Below are 13768 nucleotides of genomic sequence, written 5' to 3' on the forward strand. Positions count from 1 at the left end.
TCAAAATGAAGGCTGGTTTCTCTGCCAAAGGATTCTAGGGAGTTGGGTAGTGAGGAAGAGAGGTAAGGGGAAATACGTCGGGAGTTTGAAAAACTTCAGTAGAATGGAAGACCCAAAGTGCCACCGCGGGCTACAACGAGCTGGGGGCCCAGGAGAGGACGGGGTAACGCCCAGAGAGCCGGCAGGAGCGCGATCCCTCCGCAGCAGCGCGGAGCCTGGGAGCGAAGTGCGGGCGGTTGGGTGAGGGAAGGAGGGGGAAGGAGAGAAGGGGCGGGGTGGCGCGGGGGTGGGGGCGCGGAGGCAGGAGGAGGGTCTCTGACCCTCAGTTGGATTTGCGAGCTCTCTGAGCTTGCGTCCGCGGAGGGGGAGGGTTTCCCCAGCCCCGCCGGAGTGGCGGCCGGGCGCTTCGGTCTCAGTACACAAACGACTGTCAAGAGAGGAGAGAGCGGAGCTGCCGGAAGTGTCTGCGCGCCGCAGAGAACTTTCCTGCCCAGCCGCGGCCCGGAGTCTCCGCCGCCTGGGTGCTCGCGGCGACGATGTGCTGCGAGGAAAACACCGTAAGCAGACCCGCGCCCCGGCCCACCCCTGGTGTGTGCGCCAGCTTGGCCTCAAGAGAAGACTGAGTCCGGAGGTGTCCGCGCGGCACGGGAACCCGGCGCAGGCGGCGGGGCGCGCGGGGCCCGTTTCCTCTGCGCGGTCCCCTGCTTCCCGGCGCGTTACTCGCGATCTCGCGTCCCAGAGCCGGTCACGGTCGCCGACTGCCCCCGCCCTGACTCCCGGCCCGGACGTGTCCCCGGCGGCCGCTGGCAGTGCCTGTGCCATGGGGCTGCCTACTCTGGAGTTCAGTGATTCCTACTTGGACAGCCCGGATTTCAGGGAGCGCCTCCAGTGTCACGAGATTGAGCTGGAGCGGACCAACAAGTTCATCAAAGAGCTGATTAAGGATGGCTCTCTGCTCATTGGGGCGCTGAGGAGTAAGTAGAGCTGCCGCGGGAGGGTGGAGAGGGTGAGGGGGTCTGGAGTTTCCCCACGGGGTACGGGTTGAGGAGTGGGATGGAGGCGAAGGAGCTTCTTTTGTTTGAATGGGTTTGGGGACAATAGCTGAAGAGCTCCCCTGCTGGTTGCCAACAAAGTTTGTTCTTAGGTGCTCTTGACCACCATGCCTTCGGAGAAGGGAAAAGTTTTCTAGTAGACACTGTAATGCATCCTGGATAAAGTTGTACAAAAGCCATCTTTTGTATAATGTTCTTGGAAAAAAATGTTGGGGACTATTGGTCTTTTATGGGTAATTTGAACACTTAAAAAATCCTTAAGGAAGCATTGAAGAATTTGCCCTACGAGTAAAACGAAGCTAATCTGTTTAGTGATATTCACAGAATATGATTATTTTCTTATGTATATCAGTGGCTCTTCCTTGGACACAATCAGGAGCTGGCTTTTACAAAAATGTAGCTTTGCCATTTAGTAAGATGATGGAAGACAACATGGGCCAGTGAATTTTATCTCTTTACAAGTTATTGTGCATGTTAATTTTTGGTTTACGTTATAATTCTGGTGGTGATGGTGTCACCGAGGATGCTCGTTCAGTGGCCGAAGGCCAATGGGATCCCATCATCTACAGGAAGTAAAGAAGACCCTGGGGGCTTTTCCCACTTCCGTCCCGCACACCCCCTGACCGCGATCTCCACTTTTAATTACTGAGACCTAAGAAAGATTTAGGAAAAGGAACTCGGAGTTTCTCTTGTCGATAATTAAGTGGCTAATGGAGAAGGATTAACCCCTTACCTTTCCCAGGGTATATTTACATCTTAACTGAGGCTTCTGAATGCTTCAGCCTCTGAAAAAAAAAGTCCTGGAATCTCTGGCCTCTGAGGGCTGGTGAGTGCATTATTTTCGTAAATTGGAGAGGCTTTTGGATGGTCTAGCAGTCCTAGTCCCCAGGACATATGTACAGGATGCATCACTGTATGTGTAAAGTTCAAGGTCAGTAACAACGTGATGGGGATTATGTGTGTGCCGGCAAAAGACACTAGCATCTGATGTCGAAATGTATTCATGTAAGAATGGAGCTTAGCAAAATGTATTGAAATTAGTGTACTTCCAAATCCTTCTTTATTTTAACCATCCCTAGAACTAGAATATTTACTTATCACTTGTGTTACTTAACTGGGTAAAGAAAGTATTTTTATGCCCACATTCACTTAATTTCTGAATCTGAGCCTACTACTGATAACGGTATTTACTGATTTGTGAGAAATACAATTTATCTGCAGTTCTTTCCATCCTGTGTGTAGACAGATGTGAACTGTCCTTCCTTTGGGTTTGCAAATCCTGCTTCGGGTCTTGGAGTTAGTCTCTGCCTCTTAGAGATCATAACGCCTCTTCAAAGTTTCCCCATCACCAAGTGCTAAATGCTCAACCAACTCCTGCCCGAGATGCCAAATAGTCTACAAATGGCATTTCTCTTTACTGCTGGTGACCAGTTGTAGTGTTTCAGAAGTTGAAAATACATACATAGCTGTGATAAAACCTATGAAATGTACATTATTTTACAAGTAACATTATGTACTTTATGATGATTTTGAATCTAGCCTTGCAAAAATCAGGGTATTTCCATCCTTACCAGTTTGTTCTTTCATTTTTGTAAGTGAAGAAATCTTGAGAGTGTAAGGTCCTCAAATGTATAGATCCTGTTGTTAGGATCCTTAGGTTCGTGATGAGATTGCGTTCTAGTCATGTGCTATGTACAATGACATTTCTGTCAACGGTGGGGCCCTAAGATTATAATGGAGCTGAAGAATTCCTGTTGCTAGTGACGTAGTAGCCGTCCTCAGTTGTAGCTCCACTCATTCTTTCTGAGTTTGTGGTGATGCTGGTGTAAACACACCTTCTGTGCTGCCTGTCCTATAAAGGCGTAGTACATACAATTATGTATGACACACCATAATAGAGTAAATGACTGCATTACGGGTTTATGTATTTGCTGTACTATAGTTTTTTATTGTATTTGAATGTACTCTTTCTACTTATAAAATAGAAGTTTGCTGTAAAACAGTGTGCCATGTAACACCAGCAGCAGCCTCAAACATTGGTTTATTGTGTCTCTTGGTTGCATCATTTTCTCTTGTACTTGATTTAATCTCACATTGTTTTATAAACCTAGTGTGGTGAAAGTGTGCAGTGTTTACGTAAAGTCTATGGTAGTGTACAATAATGTCATAGGTGTTCCCATTCACTCACCACTCCCTCACTGACCCACCCAAAGCAACTTCCAGTTCTGCAAGCTCTATTTGTGGAAAGTGCCCTGCATACGTGTACCATATTTTATCTTTGATACTATATTTTTATACTACCTTTTCTATATTTAGGTATAGTTAGATAAGTAAACAATTATAGTGTTACAATCGCGTACAAAATTCAGTATGGTAATCTGCGATACAGATTTGTAGCTTAGGAGCAAGAGGCTCTACACCATTCAGCCTGGGTGTGTAGTGGGTTCTACCATCTAGGTTTGTGTGAGTGAGCTCCCTGATGTTCCCACAGTAATGAAATCAAAATTGCCTGATCCCGCATTTCTCAGAATGTGCCCCCATCATTTAGTAAAGCATGACTGTTCTTTATTTAACTAACATTCGATTATTACTTCTCTCATTGTGGAAGGAAAATAATTTATTCCTTTGTTAAAAAATTCCCAGCATCAGGCCCTGGCTGGTGTAGCTCAGTGGATTGAGTGCGGGCCTGCGAACCACACGATCGCGGTTCGATTCCCAGTCAGGGCACATGCCTGGGTTGCAGGCCAGTTCCCTGCAGGCCAACTCCCAGCAGGGGACGCACAAAAGGCAACCATACATTGATGTTTCTCTCCCTCTCTCCTTCCCCTCTAAAGATAAATAAATAAATAAGATCTTTAAAAAAAAAAAATTCCCAGCATCAGATGCCGAATGAGAAAGTTTTGGAGCAGAAGAACCCTTAAAATCACATTGTGGCACTGGTTTTCTTCCGGCAAGCCACCTTCGGTCCGTTGGGGACGATGCTCTGAGGCCGGGCTGCAGCTGCTGAATGCCCACCCTCTGAAGCACTACGATATCAGGGTGGGGAGTGTCTCTAAAGGACTTGAAGCCTGCTCAGTTCTGCCTTTGGTTCAGCAAGGAGCCTTCTTCCCCCGTCCTGTCCCTTTCTCACTGTTTTTCCTTTCTGCCAGAGAAGCCTTCCCCTTCTCTGTCTTTAAACTCTGTCTTTCCATTCTCTTACATACTGTTTCAATAGTGTATCCAGTATCCGTTCAGTGTTATTTTTAGCACTTCTTATTGCTGTTAGTTTCATTAATAATTAATGGTTCTTACGATAACCTTCCTGCATAATCGTCAATACATTTCTAAACATCTTCTCTTATTTTCATCTTCGTTAATAACTTGCCTGGTGAGAATATTGGCACGCACACTTGGTTCGTTCATGCCTGACTGTTCCCCCAGGAGTTAAGTGTACTCCTAGGTCTCTGGTTCAGCATACAGGTGTCTTTAGTACAGTGTTTGGAAGGATCCCTATATATGAAAACCTCAAGAGGATGACTTCAATTTCAAATATATGTAAGATACTTAACATTTTAACGTGAATTATTGCATTTCATATTCATATCCACTGTGAGAAAATGGATGACAGTTTAAGTAGATTGACATAGACCTGAGTTTAAGTCCTGATGCTGTGAAATGCTGTGTGATAATTGGTCGGTCCTACCTCTTCTGTAAAATGAGGGAACGTTTTAAAAATGTTCACCACTAGGATTATTTGTTTATTTTGTTACAAGCCACATGGACGTTGGTGAGTGATACCTGAGAATATTTCATACTGGCAAGGTGAGTTTTAGCTCACGTTGTGTGACTCAAAAATCTTCACCCTTTTCGTCGAGTGTTATCCCGTGAACTTCGTTCTTTAACGGGGGCCAGTCTTAAAGTTTGAGTTGTGACATCATAGGCTAGTTTTCCTTATGAATCTTCTCCTTTTATGTTTCAAAGACACATTTCAAAATGGCTTTCTCATAAAATTTCCCCTTTTCTTTCTCTTCCTTTATACTTTTGAATTCAAAGAACCACGTTTAGGTAGAGCTTTGACATTGCAAGCATAGAAAAACACCCTCTCTGCCTCTGCCCCGCTCCCCGCTCAAAAGAAGATAAAGAAAAAAAATAGACAGAAATAGAGTTGTACTCATTAAGTTGAATGACTGGGTGGGGAGAATGTATCAACAGTCTTTACTCCGCCCTGCCCTTCGGCGTCTGGGCCATCTCTCCTTTCTTATCGCTGCCTCCTTCCTCTGATTGCCTCAAGGTGGGATCGGCCAGCCTTTCCCTTTGCCTTTAGGTCGCTGTTTCTTCAATGTGTATGTTTGTGCATCTTTTAAAGGGAAAAAAAAATTTAGTGGATCCTCATATAGATTTAGTTATTTATTATGGTAACTTAGTAATATACCCAAGCACGAAACTATAATTCCGTTGCTTATTCATAGAATCTTATTCAAAGCGAATCCGTTTACAAATTAAATATAAACAACACTGTGAAATCAATAACAAGTTTTTCAGCGACATTTCATTAATCTAATGGATGATGTTTTGCTGAAACAAAATTTCCTCTTGGATAAAGACTGCTGATACTATCTTGTTTGTGGGTGATTCATTTTCTGGCTGTTTTTCCCGACTGAAACTGCAGTTCTTTAAAATCTTCTTGCCCTGAGGGTGGCCTTCTATCTATTGCAAACCTTACTCATTTATTGGTTATATTGCCCGTGTTCTTAAAGCCTAGTTCTTGTCACTCGTGACCCATGACACAACAAGAAGGGCACCTAGTTTGAGTGGTAGGTTGCTCAGAAGTTGATGGATAATTTGCAGTTAATGTATACATTATTAGAGAGAGGCAAGAACAGGATTTCTCAAAGGTGTCTACCCTCAGGGTCCACAGACCTCAGTTTATAAAGTACACTGCTATGGCGCTCTTGTAATCTGGGGCGAGGTAGTTGTTTATAGTAAAAGAAAACCCCAAATGCAAAGGCTCCGTGGACATATCTTAGGAAAGGTGAGGTAGGTACTCCTGCCTTTCATTTGCTGTGTTTCACAAACTCACCTTTAGTCAGGTATCACTTCTTTCTTCACTCTAATCCAGTCTCTGTTTTGTGTGCATATGCAGGGCCCGCTATGCTACCAGTTTTTGGTGGCACAGGGGAGGAATCAAATACAAGGTAAAAGAACAAAAACAAGTTTAAGAAGTTTGGAAGACCTTCTTTCGTTACTGTGCTATTTACCTGGTCATCCCTCAACTTTCAGTGAGAACTGCTGTTGTTTTAGGTTAGTGTGGGTATTTAAATTTTCACCTAGGTTTTATTTAGTTGAAGTGGAACTCAGGGACTCCTGTTTACCCTCCAGGAGCTACTTCGCTGCTGCTGTTGCACGAGGGCCCTTGCACTCACTTGGCTGTGCAGCCTAATCAGAGGTGTGGATGTGGAGTCACTGCCACCGTTCGTTAGGTTCTTCTAGTCCTTAGAATTTGAGTTAAGTGAGCCAGAAGTGACTGTATTCTTCAAAGGAACTGTAATTCATTTAGGAACTGGGAGAGTAGGAATGTGGTGCTTTAAGGTTCTGCTTCAGGGAAATGTACAATGAAAAGCAGTTATACTTGTGTTCATTTAAATGGGAGCCTTGCCTTCATGCTTATCAAGGTGGAATTAAATAGCACTGGCTGAGTACTTCCTCCTCCCCGTCTTCCAATTCTCTACATAAGCTGAATTGGTACCCTTTAGCAACATTGTTTTTCTTGCTATTAGATTTCCCTTTTCAGAAGGTAGTGATTGAAGGGTGGTCCTCTTAGAAGGCAGGGGAATGGGTTGCTGGGATGGAGCAGAAAACGTTTCCTGCCTGGTGGAGAAGCTTACCAGGAACCACCTTTTGTACTGCCTCCTGGGAGTTGTGATCAAGGTACTCCGAAAGTGCAAACATCCCAGGTAACCACTAAACTTTTAAGTCAACTAAAAGCTGCTTTTACAAATATCCTTTCAGTCGGTAGCATTTCCTAGGGCACAATGCTATGGTGATGTTGTAAAAGCATGACTCAAGATTATCTAAGAAAGATAATAATAGCCCTGGCTGGTGTGGGTGCGTGGATTGAGCACTGGCCTGCAAACCAAAAGGTTGTCGCTTCAATTCCCAGTCAGGGCATGTGTCTCAGGTCCTCGATGGGGGGTGTGTGAGAGGCAACCACACATTGATGTTTCTCTCCCTCCCTCCCTCCCTGCCCCTCTGTCTAAAATTAATAAATAAAATGTTAAAAAATCATAGTAAAGCTTATATTCAGTATTGCTTTGATGTCAAGTGCAATTTTACTCAACCAATGAATACGTAGAGAGTAGGAAATTTTCTCCTAGATTTATAGAGAAATATTAGATTAAAAATTTTAGTCTTGATGAGCGCGGGCCTGCGAACCACACAATCGAGGTTCGATTCCCAGTCAGGGCACATGCCTGGGTTGCAGGCCAGTTCCATACATTGATGTTTCTCTCTCTCTCTCTCTCTCCTTCCCTTCCTCTCTGAAGATAAATAAATAAAATATTTAAAAAATTTTAGCCTTGCCCTGGCTGATGTGGCTCAGTGGCTGAGCACTGGCCTATAGACTGGAGTCGCTGCTTTGATTCCCAGTCAGGGCCCAGGCCTGGGTTTCGGGCCAGGTCCCCAGTGGGGGGCGCAGGAGAGGCAGCCACACATTGATGTTTCTTTCCCTCTCTTTCTCTCTCCCTTCCCTTCTGTCTAAAAAGAAATAAGTAAAATCTTTTAAAAAATTAGACGATTAAGCCACACTCAGCAAATTATTATACAGTAATCAAATGTTTACTATGGACAGATAAAACAGGGCAAAGGAAAGGGAGTTATTTAGTCTTGAGTCTCTTTGGCGAATATTGTTTCTTTCCAGAGTTGATTTCCGCCTGTTCAGGCCGAGGCCGCCACTGCCGTCTGCATGGTAGTTTCTGCTCACTTCAGCCTTCTAGGCAGGTGCCAGCCGCCTTCTATCCATCAGTTTCAGCTTGCAGCTCTGCCCACCTTCCTTGTCCCTCCATCTGGCTGAACATCTGCCCAAGATCTAATAATCCTGATAGTGTAACCTCAGTGGATCTGGCCCCATCCATCAAGGCCTTGCTACCTACTTCTTGCTGAGTTTTATCCTGAAAATCAAAACCAGTTGCTGAGCATTTGGCTCTCTAGTGCATGGAATCTGGGCTTCATCTTTTGCAGCTGCCATGTTCTGAGGCTAATGGTTGGGATTTGTGTAAATGGAGCAACTTCCATAGTATTTGGTCATCCTAACTGCCCTTGGAGCCAAGGGAAAGGGCAGGGTGCTAACAGGACAAGTCAATAGCAATGTTGTTATTTTATCATTTTTGTGTTTGGCCAGTTGAATCTAAACTTTGGCCTGGATAGTTCTGGTAATTTGGATCCTTCTCTATGGGATTACGTATAACTGGAATATTTTGGTTAATCAGAATACATCCTTGGTCCTATCTACAGGGTTCTGATCTTATGATCAGGAATGCACTCATAATGCTGAAGAAAGTGTTACAGCAAAACACACTTGTGCAACACTCTGTAAGGGATGCGATTTGCTTCAGGAAAAGTGAATTGTGGAGATAGTATGGTGCTTTAATAGCTAATACTTTCTATATTTTCCAGCCTTCTCCTTTGTTGCAGGGGTGTGTATGCCTAAAAGAAGAAAAAATATTCACTAATTTTCTAGGGTGTTTGTTTGCATCTTTCTGTTGAGGGTAATTTGTCTAATTGTAATTTTAACATGGAACATGGTGGGAAAATGTAGGATAAGACTAATAGTTAACTCTGTGTAGATTGTTTTATATTAATTACTACCGATTTTTTAAAATTTTTAGGGTATGTGGTAAAAATCTTTAGATCTGATATTTTAAAAATGCCAAGCCATGACTTTTTCATGATCGGACTGGGGTGATTATCAGGGATAATGGATTGTCTTATATTTTGTGAAAGACAGAGAATCGCCCTGGCGTAGTTCTCAGTGTCAGGTGGTAGGGAAAAAATGGGAAAAATGCACCGTGTGTGTGACTTTGCCACATTAATAGTATTCTCCTGAACCTTGGCCTTACCCTGGGAACAAGTGCGTAGACACAAAATGACCCTTTTCATTTGGAAGTCAGACAGGTTTCTCAGTAGTGGAATCTCTGTATTTCCCCATGCAAATCTAAAAAGCAGTACTGCTCGCGAGTTCATGAAAGACAGGCCACATCGTATCCCCCTGTGTGCAAAGACGTGCTGGAGCTTATCCAAATGAAAGGCCCAGCTTCAGCGCTCTCCTTAGTACTCCGGAAAAGGGATGATTTAATTTAGAAAACTGCTCTGTGTCCGTGCGTGGAGACGAGTGATAAGCGGCTAATAGAAACGAGTGTCCCGGGTAGTGTATTATTCGTTTGCAAGTGGAAGCTATGTAAATTGATTTTGCTTTACCATGCTGAGAATTTTCTTTTTCATGTATGTAATTTTCTCATTCCTTAAAATGTCTGAATGAAAGCTATCACCGACCTCCCCCCCCCAGCCCCCTCCTCAGTCCCCTGGAAAAAAGGAAACCCAGCGAAGAAGTGCTGGTGCCGGTGGGAAAGGTTAGCAAGGTGAGGCAAAGGAAAATTCCTTGAGAAAGAAACTTGGGTATTATTATTTCGGAACTTGTATTGGACTGTGTGTCTTCTATGAAAAACGTTATGGGACTCTGGAAAATCAAAGGAATAAGAGATTAGCTTTCCAACTGTTTTAAAACTTGATTGTGAAAAATTTGAGGGACAATTACAAATGATCAACGTAACCGTGAATAGGGTTGCCTGAAAGGGGCACACTGTTTGGAGAAGATTTGGGAAAGCTGTGGACTCCGGAAAAAATGTCAACATAGGAGGTGATAGATAGGAGGTTTAAAGATCTCCTGAGGGCTTGTGGATCCTGGTTTTCCTTAAGTAACCATTTTGTCATTAGTGTTACTTCCTTTGTGTCCCAGCTCTGTCATGGCACCTTTTTCTCAGTATGTGATGTGGCTCAATGCCTCTTCCACTGTCAGTTACTTCCTCTACCGTCGGATATACTGGTGGTGCTCGTGGATTGCTTCTTAGCCCGTCTATGGTGTGCTTTCCTTGTGTGATAACATCTGCTCCCGGCTTCCAGCCCTCACCTCGTTTTTCTGAGCTCTGGGACTGATTTCACCAGCCTACTGCCTGTCACCACCTGAATGTGTTCAGGCACCTCAGGTTCCGCGTGCCAAAACCAAGTGCTTCCTTCTCCCTGTGTTCGCATTTGTTCAGTTTTATCCTCACCTCTCTTGGTCATACCAGAGACCAACATTGGAGTCCTTCCAGCTCTTCCTGTCTTCTCCAGTTTTAAATTAGAGTTTTTGGACTCCAATCAGATTCTAGTATTTGGTTAGTCCTGCAACTCTATGCCCACAGTATCTTAAATTAGGTTTTTTCTGCCTGCATAATACTCCTGTGTGTGTGTGTGTGTGTGTGAGAGAGAGAGAGAGAGAGAGAGAGAAAGAGAGAGAGAGAGAAGAAGACAGAGAGAGAAATAATATTTTTCCTAGCTTCAAACAACAGAAATGTAGTCTTTCATAGCTCTGGACGCCAGAAGTCCGAAACCAAGAGAGCATAGCCTCTGAAGGCTGTGGGGGAGGGTCCCTTCTCGCCTCTTCCTCTTCCGGTGTTGTCAGTCATCCAACATGTCCCTTTGCATGTATCTCTCCAATCTGTGCCTCTGTAGTCGCATGGCATACTCCCAGTGTGTCTCTGTTTGTTAGATTTTACTTAGTCTTTGGAATATAAGCTTCTGGGTGCCAAGGATATCTGGATATCTAATCAGCTCTGACCACATTGTGAATGCTTAGTAATTGTTAGACATGAACCAATTTACATTTTACTAAGAGGAGCGTGATACAGAGAAGGGCTTTAAATATCTATGGAGTGAATAAGCCAGGAGTGGGGACTATAAGATTCCTCTTTAGTATTGCTCCTGCCAGGCGTCATATGTAACTGCTGTGGCCTGGTGGTACTATCGGGACTGGTAGCCCAGGGAACAGTGGTGAGCAGTAAGGCTAGAATTTAGTATTGGTGCTACCAGTGGGTAGTGGCCTGGGTGCAAGTCACTTGTCCTAGACCCTATTTTTGTCACAAATGGGAATAGCGTTTGCTCAATATTCCTTGTAGGGTTTTCATGTGGGCAATGGAAAAAATGCATCACAACACAATATAAAAGTATAACATTTTCATTTGGTTTAGGCAGGATCATTGTAATCCTAATAATTTTAGCCCTTTTTTAAGACATAACTTTAACAGACTCTCGTCAATATTATTATTACTCTGTAGCAACAAGATGATTGAAGTGGAAATGCTTTAATTGGATGTTAAAGCGTGGTCTTGCTTTTCCCCCAAATTAAATCATCTCAGTGGAAAAGGAGGATAAAGTATGGCATGGTTTTCATTTAGCTTTTTTCTTTTAAACAAATGAATAATTATATACCATGATCTGGGAACCAAGAAAGCATTTGGCTGGCATCTAAGAATTAGGAACGGGCAGTAGAGACTTGGAGACTTTGTGCACATATCTGCTGGTGCTTTATCTCTGCTGCGGGTCAGTGGTCCATAAACCCTGTTAAAGAGGATGGCTACAACTTGCACTTGTCAGAAGTGGAAAGTTTCACAGAGGATAACAGGCCAGAGTGCAGATGAGACACCTTTTTCCACGTTGGCTTCTGCATTGAAAGCAGACAGGGACTTAGAAAAAGGGCCACCCTGGGTGTTTCTTGTGCTGCACAGATGTTCAGTGAGTGTGACTTACTCTGGAGGTGATGCCTTCCCAGTGGTTATTGGTGAGGAAGGAAAATGACGGCTTCGGTAGGGTTGGAGGAACTGGGAGTAGGGAGTATGGGGGGAAAAAAGAACATTTAGTTAAGAATTGAAGAGGAAGATTCATTCGGCTCAGTGAGGAATTGAATCAAGCTTGTGAGCTCCTTGATCCAAGAAGGTGGGATGATTGGTGTGAGAATCACCGAGAGAGGATAAAGATAAAACAGATTTTACCAAAAAAACCCCAAAACAATATTTCTTAAAGGATCTGTGAACTTAAGGGGAGTTCCGTCCTGGGGCTCAGGGAGTAGGGTACAATGAACAGGAGGTCTAGTCTTTTGGGATCGCTTGGGAAGCGAGGCAGGAGCTGGAAAAGGCCAGCGTCAGGGGTTAAAGAAAGAAAATCAGGTTCTGAATCAATCAATCAATCCCCTGCAAGAAGTAGCAGCAAGTGCGTGAATGCCTGAAGGGTTGTCAGATTCGAAGTCTGTTGGGTGCAAGTCTTTTTCTTCTGGATTGCCTTGGTTCCTTAGACAGCCCTAATGGAAATTAGAGTCCTGTGGATATTCAGGGCTGACTGAGTGTGAGGTTCCATCAAAGAAGGTGAGAGAGGACAAAACAAGGATTCAGAGCTGTGCTGTCAGTTGCAAGATACCCTTTCAATTCAAGTCCTTAGGCTGTGGCTTAGACTTCAGTAATTTATTTGAGATTGTGTTTGCATTCTGTTAGAACACGTATTAATTTAAACTAATCCCAATTTATTCAGATAATCTGAACAGAGGGGTTGCTCTTTAGCTTAGCTTAGCATTATCATTCACACATGTGTGGTGCTAATAACATTTAATCTTTAATCATTACAACATTTTAATGTTAAGTAGGTTCATTAAAGATTTAACATTAACAGCAGTCAGCCTAATAGTAGAAAGAGCCTGGGCTTTAGAATCAGAGCAACTCCTTTAAATTCCAATTCTGCCACTTGGCAGTTTGCATGGCTGTGAGCAAGTCAACTTAGCTTTTGTGTGTGTATGTGGGGGGGTTTCCTTGTCTGTGTACCTACCAATGTATGGTACTTGGTATTAAATATTTTCTCAAGTATTTCACTTCTATCTAATATTGAGACTAGAAAGCAAAATTAGAGTTATACACAGCCACCACCACCATATTTTATTCAAAAAAGAATGTGAGGTGGCTCTCCTCAGCAAAATCTTTACCTTACCCGGACAAAGGCGCCCCATAGGGAGAGCTGCATTTAAGGTTGGTATCAGAGCTGCAGGCCATGTCTCGTCATGTGGCATCACGAAGGTGGCTGGCAGTGAAAGTAAGCTATTGCTTCTGGGGAACAATTTATATCTGAACATTAAATCTCTGTCTCTCTCTCAGACACAGGGGCTTTTCCCTACTCCTTTGATTCCCCAGCGCGCTCTCTCTGGAGCAGGTCCTAGCCAAGCCTTTTCTTCTCTCCTTCCCCGAGGCCTGTTCTCTTTGCCTGTCTTTCTCCTAAACTCCAAAGCCCTTTCTTCTGCCCCTGTACCTTGTTTCCTGCGTCCCTGCAGCCCAGCTGACTCCCTTCTTCTGCAGCTTACTTTTTCTGTCTCTGTGACTTTCTCAGTAAATGTTCGCTTATAGATAAGTCTTGGCTCTGAATTTTTTTCTTAGCCAGAACTTGAGGACCGAGGTACACATTCTGATGCTGTTCGCTGATAACCGTTTGCCTGCTTTTTTCCCTAGCAGGTGAGCTCCATAGGAGTCGGCACCAAATCTTTGGGACTCTGAAGGTGGATACATAATACATTTTTTCATCAATGTCCATATTAAATGACTGGACTTAAAGGCAGTTGTGTCAAATGAATGTCTGGAGTTGCAGCAGTCCACAGGTTGTCACTGACCACT

General features: G+C 43.8%; 1 protein-coding gene across 1 annotated transcript in view; it reads left to right on the forward strand.

The window, feature by feature from the left end:
• The first annotated feature begins 308 nt into the window (after positions 1-308).
• ARHGAP42 (Rho GTPase activating protein 42) overlaps positions 309-13768 on the forward strand; it is a 251945-nt gene continuing 238485 nt past the window's right edge. Inside the window, exon 1 of the mRNA XM_037029702.1 lies at positions 309-974. Within this exon, the coding sequence (XP_036885597.1) occupies positions 821-974 (154 nt within the window). The 5' untranslated portion in view covers positions 309-820. The remainder of the gene's footprint in view (positions 975-13768) is intronic.

This window comes from Sturnira hondurensis, unplaced genomic scaffold (genome assembly GCF_014824575.4).
Source record: "Sturnira hondurensis isolate 20B ecotype Veracruz unplaced genomic scaffold, ASM1482457v3 Scaffold0020489, whole genome shotgun sequence".
Taxonomy (NCBI): Eukaryota; Metazoa; Chordata; class Mammalia; order Chiroptera; family Phyllostomidae; genus Sturnira; species Sturnira hondurensis.